Source organism: Caretta caretta, chromosome 9, assembly GCF_965140235.1.
Source record: "Caretta caretta isolate rCarCar2 chromosome 9, rCarCar1.hap1, whole genome shotgun sequence".
Taxonomy (NCBI): Eukaryota; Metazoa; Chordata; order Testudines; family Cheloniidae; genus Caretta; species Caretta caretta.
The window spans coordinates 19,704,507-19,730,581 of NC_134214.1; the positions used below are offsets into that span (position 1 = coordinate 19,704,507).

General features: G+C 38.0%; 1 protein-coding gene across 2 annotated transcripts in view; it reads left to right on the forward strand.

Annotated features, from left to right (window-relative positions):
* SI (sucrase-isomaltase) overlaps positions 1-26,075 on the forward strand; it is a 146,978-nt gene that overhangs the window by 39,292 nt on the left and 81,611 nt on the right. For both annotated transcript variants that reach the window (XM_075132141.1, XM_075132140.1), the window contains exons 15-28: positions 634-751; positions 1,747-1,918; positions 3,545-3,661; positions 4,212-4,366; positions 4,885-4,969; positions 6,484-6,540; positions 7,273-7,397; positions 8,466-8,554; positions 12,964-13,013; positions 17,380-17,550; positions 18,543-18,692; positions 20,369-20,575; positions 21,579-21,733; positions 25,775-25,943. In XM_075132141.1, coding sequence (XP_074988242.1) covers positions 634-751; positions 1,747-1,918; positions 3,545-3,661; positions 4,212-4,366; positions 4,885-4,969; positions 6,484-6,540; positions 7,273-7,397; positions 8,466-8,554; positions 12,964-13,013; positions 17,380-17,550; positions 18,543-18,692; positions 20,369-20,575; positions 21,579-21,733; positions 25,775-25,943 — 1,820 coding nt within the window. The remainder of the gene's footprint in view (positions 1-633; positions 752-1,746; positions 1,919-3,544; positions 3,662-4,211; positions 4,367-4,884; positions 4,970-6,483; positions 6,541-7,272; positions 7,398-8,465; positions 8,555-12,963; positions 13,014-17,379; positions 17,551-18,542; positions 18,693-20,368; positions 20,576-21,578; positions 21,734-25,774; positions 25,944-26,075) is intronic.

The window sequence follows — 26,075 nt, forward strand, 5'->3', positions numbered from 1 at the left end:
AGAAAGAGTAGCAGCGGAGCAGTGGCTCTTCCCCTCTTAGCAGGATTTAGCAAAGCAAGTAACCCATGCAGGGAAATAAGGAAGCTCCTTATGCCTCCTTACTCCGCGACAAAGGCATGCAATCAAGGTGACAGTTAAGCCCTTACTGAGCTACAGTTCTAAGTGCCGGAAGGCAATGACACTGAAGAGAGCTGGTGGCTACTATTTAATATTACCTATAGAAATATGATAAAAGATTTAATAATTTTATGTCCTGAACAAACTGAATCAGATTATATATCAATTCACTAAACTCCACTCTGATATAAAAGCTGCATTTATAGAAGCGTTATAGGTAAATGGGTGAATTGTTCAGGGTTCGCATATTGAGTGCCATGAGGTGTAGGGAGCTCCAAAGCAGGAAAGTACCACAGTTTAAACACTGATGAATAAAGCCAGTGTACCTCAATCTAGCTTAACCTACTGTCATATGATGTGATATTTACAAGCACCCATAGTTTCATTCTTGAAGCACTGTGATGAATGTAAATACTAAACAAAAAGGGCCCCTCCATTTTGTTATGTATTAACATAAAAGATTGGAAATATTCAAAATAAAGGCGTACTCCAGTGTTGTCATATCATTTTCTAAAGGTATTCTTGATGGACTCATGTATTCAAAGACACTTTGCATGGATGCAGTGCAATCCTGGGGAAAACACTATGATGTTCACAGTCTATACGGCTATTCCATGACCCTATCTACTGATAAGTAAGAACTGCTTTCTAATAATTGTTACGTAAAGGTATACTAGGTGGCCTAAAGTTGCAAAAGTGATTAGTGATTTTTAGGTGCCCACCTTGAAACTCTTTAAAGGAGTCCGATTTTCAGAGATTGTTGAGCATCTGCCCTCTGGGAAATCAGGTCCTTCTATGGTTTCTGAAGCTGGGCATCCAACACTGAAGCACCAAAAATCACTAGCCTGTTATAAAATTTAGGACGACGTGGCCGGTTTGCTTGTAGAATTGGTTAATGAAAGGAAGACCCTGCATTACTATTTAAAGTTCAACTCAAAAAAAGTCTTAAAATTTGTGTTGTCTTTAAAAGTGCTAGTGAACTGCCAATTTTCAAAGTTGGTGTAATTTCAAGACTATTTCAATCAAGTTTATTTCAATTTGAAGAACAAATAAAGCCATGGTTCTAGTCCTGACTAACACAGCCTAATGGACCATTATCCTGGTAGATAACTGTCTTCACCTCGTCCCATTTTGCATCTAAAGTTTCCAGTAAGACACACATGTCCTGCATGACAGATTTTGAATTGTGGAGTGTTAGAATAGAGGAGCTCTCTCTCTGTGCTTTGTTCTCTGCTTCTTTAGGAAGTGTGGTTTAAAAAAATCATAAGTTTTCAACATTTCCTTTCTCCCTTGAAATTCCTACACTCAAACTGGTAACTAGTTAATGTGTTGGACCCTCAACTGATCTAAATTGGTGCAGCTCCACTGAAGTAAAGCCAGTATATTCAAGTTGAGTATCTGGCCCAAAGTTTAGTGGGCTAAACAGTTTCAGAAAGATAGCTCATTTGGAGTTAATATCAGAAGCTCAGCTAAAATATATCTGGCTAACTGGAAGTGAGACAACATCTCTGGGCCTTATTATTTTTATGAATTAATGAATTTTAATTAGCAATATGGAAAACAGATAATCTATCAGAGTTCAAGTACACTTACCATGTGGTATTAATTCCAGTTTCATTTAATTTTCAGAGCTATACAAGCTGTTTTCCCTGGAAAAAGAAGCCTTACGATTTCTAGGTCTACTTTTGCTGGATCAGGAAAATACACAGGACATTGGCTCGGGGATAATGCTGCTACATGGAATGATCTGAGATGGGCGATAACAGGAATGCTGGAATTTAACCTCTTTGGGATACCTTATGTATGACATAGTTATTTGCGATAACCCTTCAAAGCAACAGATTAAGAATTAACAATGCAATCTTTTCATCTAATTGCTTGTTATCTAATCAAAACCAATATAAATCATGACCTTGTTCTTTAAAACATAAATAGTGATCTGCAGAAGTCCAGAATAAACAAACAAACAAACAACCCTCATCTGCCATGTACAGCTTTACACAATTGGCTGGATTAATTATGAGGCTGTTGTTACTGATTTTTGCCCTCCTCTGAAGTATCAGGTGTAGGCCACTCCCATAGCTGGGTTTCTGACTAGATGGACTTATGGTGTGATCTAGTATACTACTCCCTATGTTTCAAGCTATCTGTCACCCTTTATTATTGTTTCATCTTCAGTCATCAGCTCTATGAGCTGACATTATACAGTGTTTTGCCACTGCATTGGCAGTGGGATAGGATTGCTCATTTATAAATGAATGAAATGGCCAAATTCCATCTTCAGGATTTGCATTTCTGTGATTGTACTGCGCTGCCATCTTGTAGACTGCTTAATGTTATTTATTTATTTCTTAATCATGTATTTATGGTGGCACCCACTGTGTGTTAATGTTTTCCAAACATTCACGAGTGGTGCTCCAAGGAGCTTGTGATCTAAAGACAACAAGATGGAGGTTAGGGAGAAGGGGAATCATAATAGCCAATTTAGATACAAGTCAACTTCATTCACTGTAAACTGACCGATGTGACTACAGGTTGCTCAGTAAAGCCCTATGTGTGCAGGTACAAAAATACTCCAATTATTGTATTTAACACCAAGCCACTCCTTTCCCCATCATGCCATTCTCTTCCCTTTTAATTTCCCACTAGTTCCTTCTGATGCACCTTTCACACTGAAATAGGAAAAGGAAGGTGTTTTTTTAAGATGGTGGACTAATTTCATAGGTGATGTGCAAGGTAGAGCCCTTCACACTTAGTTGGGCTCCATCAGAACTACTTGGAAAAATACTTCGTATTACTGCTACCAATGTGCAAAAGAATGTAAGGGTTCGTCTACATGGCCCTGCAGTGTGGACTACTGGGGGTGTGAACTGCAGTGCACGCTAAAATGTTTCTCTGTAAGTGCCCCATGTAGACTCTGCGAGAACTGAAAAGTACCTAGTTTGTGTTAACATGGTCTTGTTTGAAATGGGACTTAAGTTTCTTTATTACATTATAACAGTTGGGGTATAAAATTAAAACAAGTTTAAAAGACACTTTGAAAAATATTACAGCATTTTTTTTAAAAGGAGATATACCTGACATCCCACCTTCAAATAATAATCTTTGATAATGGCTGTGTGTTATTCAGAACAGAAGCCATTTGACAGCTTTGGGTCTGAGTAAGATCAGATCTGAAAGAAGAAAGATGTCAGGCAGAAATATGGTGAACACCTCTCTCAGGTTTGCTATTGTGACAATTAAGGATATGTTGATTATTCACTGGAAATTATACCTTTCACTTTGCATCTCATCTTTGTAAGATTGGTAGTATGCCAATTAAAAAATATGTATACAAGCATATGTGAAGAGATGTGGTATGCTGTGTAATACATATAGGGTATATACAGTTTTTTGACACATACACTATTTGTGTATAATTTTTTAGATTGGTGCAGATATTTGTGGCTTCTTTGATAATGTCACAGAAGAACTTTGCAGGCGATGGATGCAAGTTGGAGCATTTTATCCATTTTGCAGAAATCACAATGCTGAAAATTATGCGGTAGGTTGCTAATACTCTTACAAAATTCCATAAAGCTATCATTACATTACCAATTTCCTACTACTGTTGCATCAATGAACTTACAAGTAGACTACCAACATTCCGTGTCTCCGCTAGCACAACAGAACTGGAACAAATCCACTGTAATGTAATTGTTTCCATTGTCCTTAGTTAATATTTACTCAGTCATTGAAACAACTGTTGTCCTACTAACATAGTGTAGGCATTCTGTCTCCTGCATTCTAATACTCTGTTCGATTCGGTTTTCTGGTCGAAGTGAGCTATATAGTTCACTGGATTGTAGTTTAAATTTTACATTCGTAGGCTGTCTTAATGAAATTCTAACTCTAAAAGATTCCCCTCCGTTGGAAATAATTGTCTGTACTGTGCCAAGTTCACCAGTGGCCGCAGCAGCTGCAACTTCATTGTGTCACTGTTCATGTGGACTCCAATGGAGTTGCAGCTGCTTACAGTGGATTTGGCCTACAGTGTTCTCCACAACATGTTTCCTTCTTCATGACAACAATAACAATCCAACCTTTATTTTCAGCCTCAGGATCCAGCTGTGTTTGGGGCAGATTCTGTTTTGGTGAGATCATCAAAGAACTACTTGAACATTCGATACACTTTACTGCCCTACCTCTATACCCTTTTTTACAAAGCTCATACACAAGGAGACACGGTAGTGAGACCACTTCTTCACGAGTAAGTTCACTGATCAAAATATGCATAAACGGTATTTTTTGTTGGGAAGAGGGCATTCAGTGGGGCAGAGTTTGATGCTATTGTATACATCATATTTATACACATTTATAATGCAATAGCTTTTAAGAAAGATCAATCATAGATCATTTCTAGTTTCCTAAATTATTATCATTTGCTCTAACACCTGCTATGAACAGTATGACATGTCAGTGGTAAATAAGGAAATGGCTTTTTGGCTGCGCATTCTAGAAGTTCCATTTCCTAGCTCTTAAATTCTTTAACAAACTATTTCTAAACAGGAAATATATGAAAAATATGATTATAAACTAAATAAGGAAACATGGGAATGTATTTCTGGCATTTGCTAATTTTCTTCATATGGAGATAAAAACAAGGTATAGTGTTATAAATTTCCAGTGATCAGTGTTGCCATTCTTCTGTGCCGATTCTAGGAAATATAGTGTTACCTATGGCAATAAACAAACAAAATAAATACTGCTACTTTCTCCATCATTTAGGTTCTATTCAGATGAAGCAACATGGGCTATTGATCGACAGTTCTTGTGGGGCCCTGGTCTTCTGATCACTCCTGTACTGGACCCAGTATGTTTGATTATATATTAAAATCTATCTTATTAACTCTTAATTGAGCACTGACATTCATATGATTTAGGACTCAGTTTTGCCTCTAAACGTCACTGCATATCTCCAATATTTGTAACAGCTAATATAATGGAGGGCACCCTATTGTCTTTACATTAGACCATTTGTCTGCTTGGATTCTTCCATGCTGCAAAGAATACATCTGACTTCTGGCTGTTCTCCTTGTAGCTGATAGCAGATCTCCAAAAAGATGTTTTAACCAGAGTGAATAGGTTTACTAACATACACATGTTGACCAGATAGTTTCATCAAGTAACCAGTGAACCATGACCTAGTAGAGCGAACCTAAGTTATAGCTAAATTAATGCAGAAACACTTATGAATGTGACCATTCACAAGCAGGTAGATAAGAGGGACCAGGACATAATACAATTATTTGTCAAGCCATGTTTCTAAAATTCACAAGCAGCTTCTCTTCATCTCTTTGTAATTTCACTGGAGAACACCAAGATCATGGATTATTCCTGTTGCAGTGATGACCCTCATTAATTCAAAATTTCCCCTTTGGCCCTCAGTCTCACATAGGCAATCACGTTTTTCAAGCTCTATCATAATACACTTGTTAAATGTACAAAACAAGGCATATCTGAAAAGAAATGTCTGGTACAAAGTAACACAAAAGGAGACTTTGGGGTAATTGTGAATATCAAATAAGACATCAGTTTGCAACATGATATGATAGCAAAATGAGCCAGTGTGATTTTTGGGCTGCATACCCCACAAAGGTATCCTGTCATGGAGCAGTGATGTAACAGTCCCTTTATGGTTCTGATGTGACTTTGCTAGGATTATTGTATGCATTTATCGGTACCTCCATACTACTAACATTTTAACAAGTTGGTGGGATTCAGAGAAAAGGAACATTGATTAGGAGCTAGAGGACTGATTTATGAAGAAAAGTGAAAAGCAGGAACTGTGCATAGCTAGGCTAAGCAACATTTAAAAGGAGCTATGATAATAGTCTACAAACATCTGACGGTGTAGATACCCCAGAAAAATAATTTAGTTTGGTACAAGGGGATATGACTAGGAGAAGTGGGATAAGAGAAAGGAAGAATTGAGGCTAAATATCAGGAAACATTTCTGATAGTGACAACTACTGGATTGTGGGATAATCTACAAGGAAAGTGACAGAAGCCTCATTGCATGGCACATTTAAAATGAAACCAGATAGATCAGTAATAAGCCTACTTTAGGGCATAAATCTTCATTGCACATGGATGAACAAGGACATTTTTTTTCTATTCTAACTTCTGTGATACTGTGGAAAAAAAGTCTTATACGTTGATCAGACAATTAGAGAGAAAGGTCCTTCTTCATAAACAAAAAATCAGAACAAATATTATTGAAATTGTCTTGTCAGCTTGAAATTGTCACTTTGGAAATGCTGCTTTAGTTACTATTTGATTTATTTGTCTTCAAATATGAAAGATGTTTCTTTATTCTCATTTCAGGGTGTGGAAACAGTGACAGCGTATATTCCTGATGCAGTATGGTATGACTATGAAACAGTAAGTAAAAGCATATAATAATGCTGGGCTGAGTCCATGTCTGTGTATTCTTCTCAACATTGTCCTCTATGGATTGGGTTGTGATTGTTAGATGTGGTAGAGGAGATAAACATGAAGGAAGCAGAAAGTTGAGAGAGAGAGAGAAGGGAGGAATGGAGGAGAAGATGGAAGAGAGATAATTAAGGGAAGGAGGCAGAATAGACAGAGAGAAAGGAGAAGAGAGAGCTCGTAACAAATATTAAGCAAGGTTTATGTTTCTTCTACATTCTATACAGTGCTCTGAACACCACCATCAGTAAATAAATAGTACAATATAATAATAATAATAATTGCAGTCTTTTCTGGGCATTCAAACACTGGCATGTTACCCTTATTTCTAAAGAAATTAAGTTAACCACTTCTGTGCCAATTCTTTTGCCTGTTGGCTGGAGGAAGAAGGTAAGGTTCTACCCTATGCCTGACACAAGACAGTGTCTACTTTCAGCCTTCCAGGATGAATTGGCCTTCTTTTGTGTGTTGATCGTGCTGGAATCAAAAAGTAAACTTTTTTTGTTTGGTGTTGTAATCTAAGGTGATTTTCTGTGGTAGTAGGCAGACAGTGTCTGAATAGACATTTGTGTATTATAACTGGAGAAATCAGGAGAACTGGAATGGAAGCTCAGGATGTGAGAAACCATTCTCTGAAGTGAGTAATGTAAAATACCCATTTTCTCTTCCATTCCCATAAATTAGGGTAGAAGAGAAGTATGGAGAAAACAACAAGCACAGATGTATCTCCCAGCAGACAAACTAGGACTTCATCTGAGAGGAGGCTACATATTTCCTATTCAGCAGCCAGCTAATACAACATTGTACAGGTACGTTTTATGGCTGAGCCCTGTGATCACACTGCTCTGTAATGTGATTTCAGGAGTGGGCTCAGAATTGTCAGATTTCAAACCATTGGGTGTATCATATGGGAACGTCTGAAGTCCATTGCATCCTACGCTCTTTACTCAAGCTAAAGTCCCACTGTAGCCAGGGGTACAGGATCAGTACTTCAGTGGTATTTGGATCAGGTCCTGAAGTTCTACAGTCAAACATATGGCCCAGTTTGCTTGTCAGTTTGCACACACAGGGTTAAATTGTAGCTATGTCACAAGTCATGAGTAAGTATCAACACATAGTTGAGCTGCCCGAGGAACAGACTAGAAACCAGACTAAGACAGAGACTCTCAATCTGGTCTCTAGGTCCCCCTTTGCTTCAGAGAAGTGGGGGTAAATAGTCTTCACCAATTTGTCCCACTCCCTGCTAGCCCATATGTGTGATTAGCAGCACTGTGGAGAATACTGTCGTCCATCTCTACTACTGTTGAAAGGGATGATCCCTTGTTGCCCTGTCTGAATATGAAGGATGAGTTGCTCAGACTGATTATTGCCTGTGGGACAAAGTGCGGATGTTAGACTAAATTCCTTTCTCAGTGTATATGTGGAATAACTGATTGATACCCACGTAATTAAGAGGAAAAAATGGCCTGTCCTATTGAGTTTAGTATTTAAACTTTGAGATTGGTAATAGCTGAAAGCATTGACATACTTTCATGATTAATGAAATAATATGATTACTGGTTAATCACATGTTAATTTTGTGTAACGATTTTTAGTCCTGCCACACATTTTCATCCATTTCCGTGAAAATGAAAGGCAATTTATCCAGGTGAAAAGTAGTTTAGAGAAAATCTGTTCTGTTGTGAAATTATTAAAAGCTCTCAGCCAAAAAATGGTGAAAGGAAATCTGTAAAATTTTGTAAACACAAAACCTCAGTTTTTAACATGAATCTTTTGGAAATGAAAATTGGTAGCATCAATATTTTTTCAAGATGTATCAGTATAAACAATGTCTAGATATCTTTTATACTCTTCAGAGAAAGTCTTTCATTTTACAGCCGCAAGAATCCGATGGGACTCATAATTGCATTAGATGACAAGGAACAAGCAGCTGGAGATTTATTCTGGGATGATGGAGAATCTAGAGGTAGGCACATTAGATACCCGTAACATTTGAAGTATTAGTATATTTGAAAATAATGATCTTAATCTTTTCATTGGTTTCATGGATCAAGTATTTTATATTAAGCAAATTAGTGGTATAACTTGAAAATTATATATGTTACAACCAGGGGGCCCAGTCCTGCAAATTCTTACTCATCTGAATAGTTCAGTGAGACATTAGTGAGGGTTTGGATATGCAACCTCAAGTGGAGAAATGTAATGTTCTATTCACAGTGAAGGTGCTGAAAGGCTTGTTAGAATTGTTGTTTATTAACACTTTAAAAAATCCAAAGTTGTATACCACATTGCTGAGATATTTTTAATACACTAAGAGGTGAATTCTACTCTCAAATTATCTGTTGTAAATCCAGATTAACTCCAGTGGATGCAAAGCTAGCTCGGGTACGTCTACACATGCTGCAGTCACGCATCTGAATTACTGTGAACATACCCTTGGATATGGGGCTAAATACGGAAAGTGATAAAGTTGAGTGCTAAAAGTGAGGCATCTAAATCCATCTTTGATTGAAAATGGCCTCATTTTCAGATGTACTGAGCACCCAGTGAAGCCGATATTTTGCCCTATGTACTGAACTTTATGCTTTTGCTGTCATAAACAATCAAATATTTCATCACTGATAATGTTAATAAGCCTTAATGCCTTCTAGGGTTGTTGCTGTATTGTTGTTGTAGCACTTGTAGCCACTAATCACAGCTGAGGGTCCAGCTGCTCTGGATACTGTAAACACACACAACAAAAAGTAGGAGGATCTAAGTGCACCAAAGTAGCAGTTTTTTGTTTAATAAATGTGAATCAAAATAATAATTTATATATGTTTTCATTTCTATCAAATGGCCAACTCAGCCAAATAAAATATCTGAGTTTTATCCCTTTAAAATACCATAATGAGTCATGATAATGTTGAGATTAAAGCTAATTTGGAAAATAAAAGGAGTTTGGAATTTGAATTGGCTATGATTTCCAGAGGCGCCTAAGGAGTTATGCACCCAAATTCCACTGAAATTTAATGGGATCTGGGCACGTAAATCCTTTCTTTGACAATCCCAGCCTTTGTCCTTTTTATTATACTTTTGTTAGACAAACCAGCAAGCAGTTTAAACATTTATTCCAAAATGACTTCCTGAAGACCTTTTATTGCACACTCAGGCTTTTATTAAAAAAAGATTTAAGGACGTGATCGTTTTTATTGTTTGTTTGTAACCTGTTGTAGCACCTTATATATATGTAAAAAAGCTAAGGCTGTGGTTTATGGCATATGCCCATTAAAACTAATGTATTTCAAGAATACCTGGTTTTCAGGAAGTTCTGACCTTACATTTTTAATCCAACAGCCTCATGCTATCCATAGAGAGAAGGGAATAGCAAAAGAATTTGAGCATGATTTAGCCGTGCTGGATAAATTTAAGAAGGAATTTTACGAGAAGTGTCTCAACAATAAGGACTTATGCGTAATGGAGATGGTCAAAGCACCACCGCGGTGGTCAAGAATAGATTACACTATGTCATTCCACTTATGTTTCATCTCTAGTCCTGCAAAATATGGCCCTGATCCTGCAAACACTTGTGCATTTGAGTGTTTTTATACACAATTCTCACTGAGTGAAATGGAACTTCTCTTGTACATAAATGTTTTCAGGGCTAAGATCTAAAGGTGGTGGGAAGGTTATGTAGGATTACTCGTGTTAACTATTCTGATTTCTGTCTATGATTCTGTCAGGTACTGACTGTCTAGTACTGAAATTCATTCTAACCTCTATGTTCAGATAGTGTATATCTTTTGATCTGTAAAACTGTTGAATATATCATCCTTGACCTCTATAAATGTGCTCAAGTTTGAGAACTCAGAGAAAATTTAAATGTAGTCTCCCTAATAAACCATCTTCAAAAAGATTCTGGGATTCTGCTACTGTTCCCCTGCCACCAACTCACCTATTCACACATCAGTTTTTAATTGAGAGGGAGATGGGAGAGGTCCCCAAATGGTCCACACTAACCCTAAACTTCTCACTGAGTGGCAGACCTAATTGTGAGGAAAGACCAGAAGGTGCTGCCCATCTGATTCTCCCATTGTGGGACACTTGGCTGGCTACATCATCCTAACTTCTCTCTCAGTCCCAATTCAACAGTACTGCCATCGTCCTAGGAGGTCTGCCTTCCTTCATATACTTGAGCTGTGAAGGGCTCGGATTCTCTTCTGGGTTTCACTGCTGTCCCTTTCAAGTATAAAGTGCCCAGTCTACAATTCCCTACTATCACATTGTACTCTGTAAATATTAGCTCAGAATACTGAGTCTCTGTGTCCTGATATTGAAGAATTGGGGTAGTAAGGGGAAGTTTTTCACTATCTCAAGTAGGAGGGCACCGTGCTAGCTGGATGCCAAAAAGTGGGGTTGCTTGTGCTCAGAAGGATTATTGTATGATGATTTTGCTTTATATTGTTGAAAGTGTTTTTTAAAGATCTATGCAATAATAGATACGTATCCTACTTATAGAATCCAGCTCTTATTGTTTTGACTCTACCAATCCTGAGTCAAGCAAAACCTTTCAAACTGTCCATGCTCTTTTCAGTCTCATGAAACTCTGGGCTGCCTTAAAGAAAAAGCATTGTGATTTGGCTGATAATTGCTGCAATAAATATCGGATGCCCCTGGCAGTTGCTGATATTTCTACAGAGGGAACATGTTCATTTTCAAGATCTAAAATAACTCAGATTTTATTGTACTAATATTGAGAAACAAAATTATATGAACTGTTATGATTTTTTGATCATTTTCTAAAACAAGTCTTCCTAAAAGCTTATGAGTAGCAATCTTCCTTAGAAATTGTTCACAATTTACTAGCAACCACAACCTTCTTCATGTCTGTCTTTTTTTTTAAAATCCAACACTGAAGTGTTTAGTAGTCAACTCTTACATTTGCTGCCAGTGAGGTATTTTATTCCCTGTTTCATAACTACATTATGTAGAGTATAAGTATAATAGATAAACTCTTTCGATAATAGATAATTGTTCAAAATATTTCAAGGAGTTAGCTTTGAAATATGTACATAAGGTTAAAAGAAAGTGTATACAATCCTTCTGGCAAGTAGCATTTTACTTACAATGCAGATGAATATCAAGTTTAGGCTCTCTTTATGCCAATTGCATGGCAAGGAACAATGTTCAAATAATGTTATTACTTTTGCAAAGTCAAACACTCAAAAGTTAGGGAATATCAGCACTGAGATGGCGAGTACATACACACACACTCACACGCACACACACACACACACACACACACACTACACACTGCACCAGCTGCACATGCTGTTTTTTTCCCACAGGACCCCTGCCTTGTTTATATCCCGATTTGGTGAAGCACTTAACCACTTACAATTAAGCATTGTCTTTAAGCATGCTTTGCCTTAGAGCATAATGACTTTGTAGTCAATGTTTCCACAGGTTTGCCTTTACAACAGCTTTTTCTGTAATCATTCTTTAACATTCTGCTCTTTAAAAGGAATAGAAAAAGAGCATGCGTTTAAACCAGGTCAATATCCCCATAATGTAGGATCAGTTACATGAACATCAGGGTGTGCAAAAGAGTTTAGTAAATCTTCATTTGTCCCTCATTGGAAGCTATGCAAGACAGGAATTATGTCTTTATATCAGGTTTCAGAGTAACAGCCGTGTTAGTCTGTATTCGCAAAAAGAAAAGGAGTACTTGTGGCACCTTAGAGACTAACCAATTTATTTGAGCATGAGCTTCCGTGAGCTACAGCTCACTTCATCGGATGCATACCGTGGAAACTGTGTGTGGTTTTTGGAGGGGGGTGAGGGGGTGAGAGAACCTGGATTTGTGCAGGAAATGGCCCACCTTGATTATCATGCACATTGTGAAGAGAGTTGTCACTTTGGATGGGCTATTACCAGCAGGAGAGTGAGTTTGTGTGTGGGGGGGTGGAGGGTGAGAAAACCTGGATTTGTGCTGGAAATGGCCCAACTTGATGATCAATTTAGATAAGCTATTACCAGCAGGACAGTGGGGTGAGAGGAGGTATTGTTTCATGATCTCTGTGTGTATATAATGTCTGCTGCAGTTTCCACGGTATGCATCCGATGAAGTGAGCTGTAGCTCACGAAAGCTCATGCTCAAATAAATTGGTTAGTCTCTAAGGTGCCACAAGTACTCCTTGTCTTTATATCAGTTTGCACAGCACCAAGCACAATTGTGTCCCTATCTTGACTCAGGCCTCTGGGTGTTACTATAATAATAATTTAGCAGTCTATTGGTTTCTAATTGTGACAGAATCCTATGCTCAACTTGTCAGTAATGCTGCGTAATATCTGCACTGTGCTTAGAAAATGTTCATTTCTCTCTCAATATTTTAGATACAGTGGAAACTAAAAACTACGTTCATTACCAGTTTTCAGTTACCAATGTAAGTAATTTTTCATAATGTTATTTTCATTGTGTTCATTTTAATCGGTAATGTTTTCAGTTAATCAGAGCATCATGTTTTGTTGTTTGTTCATTCGTTTTTTTACTAACTTTTAGATATCATGAAAACACCCATATTTCCTGATAGATAATAAAATTGACATACAACTATTTATCAAGTAGTAGAACTGCAAGATGATGATTGCCTTCAGCTCTCAACATACCAATGGGAGTTTTGCCTGAGTAAGGGAGGAGATGCAGTTCTATTAAAAATGTAGTCGTTGGCTCTATAAAATGTATTTTAATTTATTTCTGCATAATTTTGGGGGGGGGTTAGACTCTAGATGGATATTCTGTCAGTAGAAATAAATGTAACTATCCCACATGTATTTGCTAACAAATAATACTTTTATTAGGACAGCAAGTCTATGATTTCTTACACATTAAAAAGAGTCATAAAGTCTGCACGTAAGGCTGAATGTGTCCATTCTGTGGGGATGAAGAACTAGGGTAGGGAAGGAATGTTGCATCTACTGCATCATTCACTCCTTCCTTTGACCCCACGGAAGCCCTTTCATGCGTTCTCCATTGGACTTGGGTCTTTAAAGGGAGTGGTGGGGCCAGGATCAGAGCTACTGTATACAGCATTGTCCCCCTCAATGCATGGGGATTCCAAACCTAGATAATTCTGATTGGGTAAGAATTAATTCAGGTGGTGTTCCTTTCTCTACTGTGCTGAAATTCACCCAGGGGAACAGCTGGTGGAGGGGAAATTCACAGGAAGCATAGGAGTGGAACCGTGAATACCTTCATAGATCTGATTATCATTTTTCTTTTCCTTATTCTTAATCTAAAGTATTTTCCCTACATCAGTGGTGTATAGTGAAGCCAATGAGCTGGCATTTTAGAGGTGTCAATTTTTAATTTTTATTATAAGGAGTGAATGTCAGCAGTTTAATTAGGCTGTCAGTACATAGATAGTTGATAGTCTCTTTTGTCTCTTCTAGATTTAAACAAGAATTTTTAGCAGCTATTTAATGGTTGCATTCAGTTCACTCAAAAAGAGAGTGAATAAAGTTAAAAAAATCCTAATTGTCTCACATAATAAGTCTGTATTATTATTACAGCTACCATGACACTGACTTGTATAGAATTTAACAGTATCCTTTCCTGGTGACTGAGTGGTTCTGGGGACAGGTAACAGGATGTAGAGCCTTTTACTAGTGTGTCATCTGTTTGATACTACCACAGCTCCGTTGTGACTGAAAGCTACTGACTGATGGGAATGTGATAGTGTAAATGTCTTAATGTTGATTAAGTGACATGAGTGGAGAAAGAGTGCACTAGGGGTGATTTTTTATGGTGTGAACTAAGTGGTCGCCTTGTTTGCATTCTTAGCGGAGAGGCCAAGGACCTGATGTGTGCAGAGAATAAATTATGTAACTGGTTCCTTCAGGTCATAGCTGAGATGCACTTCATAGAATCATAGAATATCAGGGTTGGAAGGGACCTCAGGAGGTCATCTAGTCCAACCCCCTGCTCAAAAGCAGGACCCATCCCCAATTAAATCATCCCAGCCAGGGCTTTGTCAAGCCTGACCTTAAAAACTTCTAAGGAAGGAGATTCCACCACCTCCCTAGGCAACACATTCCAGTGTTTCACCACCCTCCTAGTGAAAAAGTTTTTCCTAATATCCGACCTAAACCTCCCCCACTGCAACTTGAGACCATTACTCCTTCTCCTGTCCTCTTCCACCACTGAGAATAGTCTAGAACCATCCTCTCTGGAACCACCTCTCAGGTAGTTGAAAGCAGCTATCAAAACCCCCTCATTCTTCTCTTCCGCAGACTAAACAATCCCAGTTCCCTCAGCCTCTCCCCATAAGTCATGTGTTCCAGACCCCTAATCATTTTTGTTGCCCTCCGCTGGACTCTTTCCAATTTATCCACATCCTTCTTGTAGTGTGGGGCCCAAAACTGGACACAGTACTCCAGAGGAGGCCTCACCAATGTCGAATAGAGGGGGACGATCACGTCCCTCAATCTGCTCGCTATGCCCTTACTTATACATCCCAAAATGCCATTGGCCTTCTTGGCAACAAGGGCACACTGCTGACTCATATCCAGCTTCTCGTCCACTGTCACCCCTAGGTCCTTTTCCGCAGAACTGCTGCCTAGCCATTCGGTCCCTAGTCTGTAGCTGTGCATTGGGTTCTTCCGTCCTAAGTGCAGGACCCTGCACTTATCCTTATTGAACCTCATCAGATTTCTTTTGGCCCAATCCTCCAATTTGTCTAGGTCCCTCTGTATCCTATCCCTGCCCTCCAGCGTATCTACCACTCCTCCCAGTTTAGTATCATCCGCAAATTTGCTGAGAGTGCAATCCACACCATCCTCCAGATCATTTATGAAGATATTGAACAAAACCGGCCCCAGGACGACCCCTGGGGCACTCCACTTGACACCGGCTGCCAACTAGACATGGAGCCATTGATCACTACCCGTTGAGCCCGACAATCTAGCCAACTTTCTACCCACCTTATAGTGCATTCATCCAGCCCGTACTTCTTTAACTTGCTGACAAGAATACTGTGGGAGACAGTGTCAAAAGCTTTGCTAAAGTCAAGATACAATACATCCACTGCTTTCCCTTCATCCACAGAACCAGTAATCTCATCATAGAGGGCGATTAGATTAGTCAGGCATGACCTTCCCTTGGTGAATCCATGCTGACTGTTCCTGATCACTTTCCTCTCATGTAAGTGCTTCAGGATTGATTCTTTGAGGACCTGCTCCATGATTTTTCCAGGGACTGAGGTGAGGCTGACTGGCCTGTAGTTCCCAGGATCCTCCTTTTTTAAAGATTGGCACTACATTAGCCTTTTTCCAGTCATCCACTTGTTGGATGCTGTGGGGAAAATGTCTCTGTTACTTGTGATGCACCTGTTCTGGGAATCACTGCATAACCACAGGCTTATGTTCAGGGCTATCAATCTTCCATAGCCCTGAATCCACACACAAGCATTGCTGTTTTTGCATAAGTAATCAAAAGTTTATTAGTAATTAATATAATTTATTTAATAATCATTTACTCTTTGTGCTTACAAAGACATTGTAATCAAGGGCATATTTCCTGCTCTGATTGAAAGTCAATAAAGAGAGGTTAATTCATTGCATAAAGCTGCCATGTATCAATTCAATCAATAATGGAGAACATCTAGTTTTAACAAACAAATAACTGACATTTTATTAAACAGGTAAATTGCTAAGAAAATATAGTTCCCTGTTCAAGAATGCACCAACTATCTTCATTTCCCTAGTACATTTGTGCTGCAGAACATAAACTAGGGGTGAAATCCTGGTCTCACTGAAGGTAATGAGAGTTCTGCCCTTGACTTCAATGAGACCAGGGTTTTTCCCTACATAGTCAAGGTAAATACATCCGAATCAGAAATGCTCTCCTCCTCTCCACCGTATGCTTTCCCAAAGCGAATGTGGAGCTTGAAGTAAATGGAGCTATGTGGGAATCTGGTCCTTTAAAGTTTAATTGTTTTTTTTTAAATAAACAAAGAATAGTGAACCTCTGTTTTATTGATGGCTTTTCCCTCCCTTCTGAACTCAGACAGCTGGCTATACTCTGGATCTGATATGTGGGTTAGGATTGAAGCTGAGAGGGTTGGGTATTATAGCCAAAGATGGACAGATCATGGTGAGGTTGGAGATGCTGAGATTTATAGTGCATTTCAACCTTCACAAGAATGATTTTTCTGAGTGTATTTATGATTTTATGGTTGCAATGACAGCCAAAGTGCTATCCTGGTGGTTGTTCCACAGCCACCTAGATGATGATGAAGCCACTAGATCTCGTGTTTGTTTTCAATTCAGTGATTCAGTCAGTGGAAGCTGAAAGCACTCAGCACCTGACAGAAGACACTGACGTCTCTGAATTGGGTACCTGCTGTGACTGACTAGGGTTCAATCCTGTTGTATCAAAGTAAATAGGATATAAGTCAAGAGTGCCACCTCAACACTTCAGTGACTCATGTCCCTCATCTGCTCTTTCCTTATTTCTAAGAAAATAAATGTAAAAAAAGTAAAAGATAAGATTGAAGTACATTGTACAAATTACAAGAATGAAACATAGTGTTCATAATATAAAATTTATTTATGTTAAACATATGTTGCTTTATAGACCATGGTCTTTAAGAAATATCCAGTTAAAGAAGATACTAAGGGGAAGAAAAAAAAAGTGTGTGTGTCATTTTATAAATTGCATTGTAAAGAATTGTGTCGAAAAACAAAACATGACTCTTTCCAGTAAACTGTACAGACTGTGTGACAATATAATCTGAATATCTTGTCTTTCAGAATAGTTTAAAAATGAATGTTTTGCACATGAACTACATCGATCCAGACAACTTAGTGTTTGAGGAAATCAAAATCTTTGGATTGCCTCTTCAACCTACAATTCTTACTGTGTATTTAAATAGTGTGGTGCAGAATTCTCTTCATAATATCAGCTATAATCCTTCAAATAAGGTAAATAATATTTGAATTCAGGGACAGAACCATCTTAAAGAATTTTATAAACTTTCTTTCAGGTGGTTAATAGAATGAAGTCCTAGATGTAATCATGTATAGTAAATCTATTTTGTTGCAGAATTAAGGCACTTAAAGATACAATTGTGTTATGCTCAAGTATATAAAAAATGTATGCCAGTTTTGCTCTCAGACACACACTTACAACTCTCAGTTGCCAGTAGAAGTTGTGTATGAACCCCAGATGGCTGGATTTGACTTAAAGAGTAGAGTGTCATATTTGCACAAGGTAAACAGTATTTGACATTAACATCCATGCTCAAAGGGTCCCTTTAAAAACTAAAATGTGCGTGGCTCTTAAAGCTTCTCAGGCATCAGTGCCACGAGCACTCCTCATCAGGATGAGTTCTGAGTGGCGGCCACATGGCAGGTGTATGTGCTGAAGAAGTAGTCAGTTTAAAACCCCATTGAGCTGCCATTCATGACAAATCTCATGAAGGAACTTGAGGATCCTGCCACTGCTGTGTATCTGGTTTCTGCACCATCTTTTAACTATTACAGGTGATTGTGCTAAATTAAAATGATAGAAATAAGACAAATAGCCCCAAAATTGATTATACTAATTGTGTCTATGATTAGACCCTTAAATCCATATTTAGGCACCTAATTAACAGTGGTCTTATTTTTATTCATTATAAACTTCAGTGGAAGCTGTAAGTACTGAGCCACTTTTATTTACTTGCTTAAGTATTAACTTAGGTGCTTGTTATAGAATTCAAGTCTGAAAATTTTAGCTTTCACTCATTTTAAAAATATTAATAAACTAAGTATTCATGGGGTAGATCCTCAGCTGGAGTATGTTGTCACAGTTCTGTTAATGTCAATAGAACTATGACAATTTATACTCAGTGAGGATCTGCCCCTATATGGGTTGAAGACAACATTGGCTTGAGGTCAGTTTGAATAATTGTTCTTTGTTTAATTTTTGACAGGTTACCCATGTAACTGGGCTTAAACTTGAATTAGGAAAATCATACTTACTGGAATGGAATCAAGAGTTAAATAACAATGAAAAATTTAATTGTCACCCTAGCCCCAGCGCAACACAACAGAATTGTGAAGCCTTGAACTGTATCTGGAAGGTGAGGAAAAATGATTTCTCTAACAGGGAACAAGAGTAAAAAATTAAGAAACTTTTATCTTTTTCCTTATGGTTTGCTGTGATGAAAAAGATGGATCAAGGCAATTTCAGAAGGGAATTAGTCTGACAATTTTCTCCTTTTACAAGACTTCTTTAAAACAAGGGGCCACATTGTCAGCTCGTGCGTGATATCATAGCACTGTTGACTTCAATGGAACCAGGACAGTTTGGAACAGCTGGTATTTGACCAACATATATTAAAAATAGAAGAAGATGTGGTATTCTTAAAAGACAGGGACAAATAATACTTATAATTATGCAGAATAGATAGGACTTTATAAAAGCTTCCACATACAGCTCTTCCCCTGCACTTCAGCTCAGAGTGCCTTTTGCAGGTCAATCTGCCTTCGTCTGCCTTCGTCAGCAATAAAACAGGTTCTAATTAAAAATTAGCTCTACTGGAACATGAGATCTGAAGAAACCCTTGAACTTTAAGGAAGTTTTCATCCAGTTTTTAATTTAATGACTTGAATCTCTCTTTGTAAAATAGATCCAGACAGGATCAGCTGATATGAAGTTCTTCAAACTTGGGTGACTTTCTTTTCTGGATCTAAATCTATGCTTTAAAACTTGGATGCATCTCTAGCTCTGAAGTCTAATATTCACTGCAAGCCACTCCTGAGAACATAACAGCCATGATGGCTGATGTGTTTACCTCCAGTCACACTGGATACTTGTAATACAGCATCACTATGTGAAATGCTTTGGGATGATGAACATTTGAAAAGGCCTGTCTGTCTCTGTGTAAAATGAAATTTTATTCCTGTTCTGAGCTGGGACTTTTTTTAAAAAATAGAGACTCTTAATCTTATCAAATTGTGCATTGTGCAGTTGAATAAATCTCCACTGGGAATTGGGATGTGCCCAGCAAACTTATTTTCACTTGAGAACAACTAGACAAGAGTTTGAAGCTAGGTACCCAGAGGTGAAAGTTTACTGCATTAAGCCACATCAACAGATGCAACCACAGACTGATTATTTTTGGATGTTCATTTTCAGTTAGAGCAGGGACCTGGAAGTCATTTGCTGTCAGTTCTAGACAATAACTAGGCTATAACCCTGGATGGGAATTTTAAACATTTTTCTAGAGAATAATAATAAGAATTAATTAATAATAAAAGCCTTCAGGGAGCAGCCACCCTGATATGCCTCTGAAGACCAAAAGAAGACGGCGGGGACACTTGAAGATGTCCTCTTGAAGACATCCAATAGTAAGGATAGAGATCCCAGCACCATGTGGAGGAATGGTGTGTCAATTGTATGAACAGCAGCTGCCCAAGACTGCATATCTTTGTGGAATTAGGCTGAAATTGAAAGGGTGAGGTCGAACCATCCCCTCTTAATTTTGAATGGATTTGGGTTTCTATCTAAATTGTTCATACAACTTTGCCTGAACAGTATGAATGCATTTTTAATAGATGCAATATGCTATGGAGTTGAAAGGATTGATCGCTTCCTCTTTGCCGAACACTCTAGTAACATTAACCTTTTCAAGGAGCTCGACATGAAATAGTTTCATGTTAAAAATAGGAGTCTTGTGGAATTCTCTTTTAATAAGGTTTAAAATTCAGGTTCCCAAATTCTGTTTACTGATCTACAATATATTTGAATTTTCAGCCTGTCTCCACTGGTAATGGTCCATCCTGTTACTACCCTTCTGACAATGGTTATTCTGTCAGGCAAATTACATACACCTCTTCAGGTTTATCAGTGAACCTCAACAGAAATGGTAATTACGCTAACCGTGCTAAGGATTCTACTACTCCTATCAATATACTTCGCTTGGATGTGAAATATCATGACAACAATATGCTGCAATTTAAGGTAAATTCATTCTGAAATTGTTGTGAACTGAGATTTTCCATTGGTTAAGTTTTTTTTCTTATATAAATTATGTTTTTTTAAAATCAGTTGTCTGCTTTTTGTACATTGGTTGACTACCCTGACTTTTCCACCTGATGAGGTAGGTTTCTTCATTTAGCTAAATAGCTGTTATTTGGGTTTAAGCCAAATCCTCTCCTCACAAGAGCTTATGTCCTAGTTCTTATAACTTAATCATATGTAATAGTGTATAAGCACCCAAACAACCAATCAGAATTTGGAGAATCTTGAGGAACTTTATCATTGGGGTGTAAGTATTATGCATTAACAGTAAGTATTACTGTAGTTATGATAACTTTTGTGCTAATGACACTTATAAAACTATATTCTAAAAATAACGTTAATCAATTATTAAAGTGATCATATTGCATAATTGAATTCACCTACTAAGACAAACTATAGAATAAAGGGAACATAGACTTGGTATGTAAGCATAGCAAAAAACATAAAGCATTAACAAAAAACATATAAAGGTGGCTTAAAAGTGTGAAAAAGTGAAAATCCTCTTTATTATGTATAAAAATAAATTCGGGGCCACATTAACCAACAGTAATCTCTTGAACAAAACAAAAGATTCTTCAACCTTCATTGCTTCTTATATACCAGTCCATATATCTATTATTTTAATTATAATGATATAACTAAGAAAACTGATAGTGAAAGAGAATGCCTTACCCAACACACTCACACTACAATTCTTTATCTGTTTTAGCTAAATGTTTGTTCAAGTCTTTTAACTATATTGGTTGCATTTGGAAAAGTTTGTGAGAAATCTTCCTCTGTTTAAGGTTCTACCAGTCTGAGAGGTGTACCCTGTAATTAATATGGGGAATAGTGATTGAACTTGTAATATTTCTAAAAAGCGATTGAACTTTTAAGTGTCATCAATGTATGGATCGTTTGAATATTTTATATGCACTCAAGTGAACTGATTTCTGCTTCATAGATTTATGATTACAACAATAAAAGATACGAGGTTCCAGTACCACTACATGTCCCTAGCAGTCCTACAAGTACATATGAGAATAGACTCTATGAAGTAGCGATTCAGAACAATCCATTCGGCATCCAGATTCGACGCAAAAGCACAGGGACAGTTATGTAAGTGAATCCTTTTCTTTCTTTTTTTTTGCTCTAGGTAACATTTTTTATTTTAGGTTGAGTCAAACCATGTTAGCTTCCACTGTATTGTGCTAGGTGTATTACCTCTTGTTTTCTCCCCCTAGTGGTAGCAGTCAGACAATGACAGCCCCTCCTTTTGAGATATGCCTAACCATTGACCACTTGCCTCAGTTAATAGCCTAATAGACTGATTGTTAATGGACTGAACTTCTTAGGGCTAATAGCATTGAGGAACATCTCTTTTCCTCACCAAATGGCCAAGAAGTTTCCCTTATCACCTCACATAATTGGCTATTGTAAGTTTTAGATCTCGTGGTAGAGTGACTCTAATGACAGTATTTTATTTCCCTCTGCAATCCCATGTTTCAATTGAATAGAATAATTAGCAGTTTGCTTTTGTCTTTGGCATGGGTAATTGTTGGTTATGACAAAAGATGTTCAGCAAATCTTATTGCTTGCCTGGTGCTGTGATTTACTTTTCCCCTTAGCATCAAGGTTGTGATTGTAAGATATTTTTACTTGCAACTTTCATCTCTTGGTATGAGTTATGATTGATTGATTTTTGTTTGTTCTGTTTCTTTTTGTAAATGGACACCCTTTTGCTTACTTTTTGTATGTGCTGGGGGTTTTGTTTGTTTGGGTTTTAAGCAATATGGTTCTTCAGTAGGTGTCCCCCCACATCCCCTTTCCTCCAAGACTGAAACTTTCAGAACAAAGGCAAGTGGCCCTGACAGCAGTGGTCAAAATTGCCTCTTCCAATCAGTGCACTTTCTGCCTTTCTATTTGTTTGTCTGCATGTTAATACCAGTCAATAGGGTATTTTAACTTCTCCCAGGGAATTTGGTGTAGTTTCTCAGCACCTGCAGCAGTTGGGAAATGGGAAGATATCTGTCCAGAAAAAAGGCATCTACCTAAACATAGGCCAGAACTGATAGGGATTGGACAGTGGAAAGACCAGACCCCATCTTTCCAAATGGGAAGGGGATGGTGACTGATGCAGGTAGCCCTGATCAGTAGGTGTGGTTGTTTTGTGGGCCTTGTTACTTGCAAGGTCTTCAGACAGAACATAAAATTTGCCTGAATTTCCCAGATGTGAAAGAAAGTTGAAGTAGCCTTTTGAGACCATCTAAGCATTCCCACTTTTTACAACAGCAGGATTTCCTGCCCTAGGGTTAGGAGTTATTACTTGTCCTGTACATGTTGACCTGATACTATTCCAATATCTAGCCAGTCAGTGTAATCATTTGAGTGTGTGCTCTTTCATCATATGTGCTAGGTGGAAGTACCAAAAATGTTGGCTTATATGTGAGTAAATTGCCTTATTCTAAAGTACCACATCTTCTGGTGAAAATTTTGTTTGTTTGTTATATGTTGCTTTTTATGTTTAAAACACAACATAAGAGGCTAATTAATTAAGATGAACTATTATCAGAAGGAGAAAAAAACTTTTGTAGTGATAATCAAGATGGCCTGTTTAGACAGTTGACAAGAAGGTATGAGGATACTTAACGGGGGAAATAGATTTGATATGTATAATGAACCAGCCACTCCCAGTCTCTATTCAAACCGAAGTTAATGGTATCTAGTTTTTTTTCTCCTGCTGATAATAGCGCATCTTAATTAATTAGCCTCTTACTCCACCTTTTCATGTTCTCTGTATGTGTGTATATATATATCTTCTTACTATATGTTCCATTCTATGCAGCCAATGAAGTGGGTTTTAGCCCACGAAAGCTTATGCTCAAATAAATTTGTTAGTCTCTAAGGTGCCACAAGTACTCCTGTTCTTTTTGTGGATACAGACTAACACGGCTGCTACTCTGAAACATTAAATCTTTTGAATTACGGATGCTGATACAGCTGTTCAAAGCTGATACACACTCAAATGGAGAGACCTTACACCTGAGACTGAGACAGACCTAGAAGTGTAAGCACTGAGAAGAGAGGAGAGGAGATGTTTTCTATGTAATGTTGCTTCTAGAGCTGTTTTCTGGAAGATGCACATAAATGCGATAACTAAGGACTTAGTCTAATGCTGTATAAGTGTAATGGGGTACACTGGACCTTTATGGCAGGGGAGGATAACCCTCTTGGTCCACTACCCCGTTCAACAGTCTTTTCCCCCCAGGGTCGTACCTGGGGGACAGGGGTTTACCTTTAGTGGGCAAAGGGAGGAAAACGTCTCAGGAAGGTGCCAGGGATTGTGGAAAGCAACCGCAAACAGCTGCCTCTGTTCATGGTCTGAAGCTGGCATTCCAAAATGAAGAAGTGGGTTTCTGATCCCCTCCTTAACACTGAAGAATGTCTTGGGGTTTGCTGTTTGCGACTGTCGTTCAGACTCTGGCAGGGTTCTGGGAAGAGGGTACAGTACATATCAGACAGAGACTCTCCTCCTTGTTCCTAGCTGTTGCATTATATTAAAGACAGAGGAAAATATCTAAATATACGATTTTCATGTAAAAATTTTCCATTGTTGCTACAAGGGTGAAATATGTTTAAAAAGGGGAACAAAGAGGACCCTGGGAATTATAGCCAAGTCAGCCTAACTTCAATGCTAGAAACAAACTGGCACAAATTATTAAACAATCAGTTTGTAAGCACCTAGAGGATAATAGGTTTATAAGGAATAACCAGCAAGGATTTTTCAAGAACAGATCATGCTAAACCAAGCTAATTTCCTTCTTTTACTGGAAAAATGGCATAGTGGATATAGGGGAATCAATAGACATGGCATATCTTGACTTTTAGTAGGGTTTTGACAGTCCCACATGACATTCTCTTGAGCAAACTAGGGAAATGCAGTCTAGATGAAATTATTATCAAGTGGGGTGCACAACCAGTTGAAAGACCATATTCAAAGAGTAGTTATCAATGGTTTGCTGTCAAACTGGGAGGCCATATCCAGTGGGGTCCCACAGGGGTCAGTCCTGGATCTGGTAGTAGTCAATATTTCTATTAATGACTTGTATAATGGAGTAGAGCATGTACTCATAAAATTTGCAGATGACACCAAGCTGGGAGGGGTTGCAAGCACTTTGGAGGACAGGACTAAAATTCAAAACAATCTTGACAAAATGAACTGGTCTGAAATCAACAAGACAAAATTCAATAAAGATAGGTGCAAAGTACTTTATTTAGGAAAGATAAAATCAAAGGCCGAACTCTTAAATGGGGATAACTGACTAGGCAGTAGTATTGCAGAAAAAATCTGGGGTTATGGTGGGCCACAAATTGAATGTGATTCAACAATGTGATGCAGTTGTGAAAATGGCTTATGTATTTTGTAATACAATTTGTTCTTTTAAGGTACTTAAAATTGAATTGTAGTGAATGCTTGGCCAACCAGAAAAAACCCCATTCATACCATTCCCTAACCATTTGCTCTCCTGGAACTGCATAATTATTCAGAAGATCTATTATCAGATCATAATCAGATTAACAACAAAGAATGAATTGAATTACACTTCATTTGCAATGAATGAGATTCAAAAGTAGATTTTCAGCACCGGGCAAAAATCTGATATAAAAATAATGACATCTTCTTGTTGACTAAATCACATGTGGCACCAGGGGTTGGACTGTAGAGGGGGCAGATGGGGAAGGTGATCATATTGTTTCAAGCAGCTCCAGCAAAATAAGCTCTGCCATACATGTTGACAAAATGAGAGGCTACTTACAATAAATAGTTGAAACACCTCACTGAAATCGATGGCCTCTCAGAGCTGTTGTTTCAGGCTTTTTGCAAATTTTCGCACACATCTCTGCATCAGTTACATTTGGTTCACATTTTTAATGTGTTCTTTGCAACTGTAACAGTAAGAGACATCCTTTTTTTGTAAAAGAAAGGTGTGTTACTGGAGGACAGGATGGAAACTTCAGTACAGTATAGCGCAGTATATGGACATGTACTAGCTGTTTCTGAGCCCTGCATAGCACTGAAAACCTCTAATCCGCAATATTCTCTCTTTATTCTTTCCACCCTTTACTGATGATAATGGGATAATTCTCATTCTCTTTCAGTTGGGATTCTCAGGTACCTGGCTTCACCTTTAGCGACATGTTTATTCAGATTTCTACCCGTCTGCCATCAGAGTATATCTATGGACTTGGTGAAAATGAACACCCTATGTTTCGGCGTGATATGAACTGGAACACCTGGGGAATGTTCGCCAAAGACCAGCCCCCTGGTGTAAGTAGAAACAGATTTTGTTTTTTCTCTAAGTAGCTTTGCTTTCTTTGCTTTATATGCCTCTGGGTCTATGTAGCTTGCTATTCACTTAAACTGAATCAAGGCAGACACTTTTTGAGAATTTAATGTACA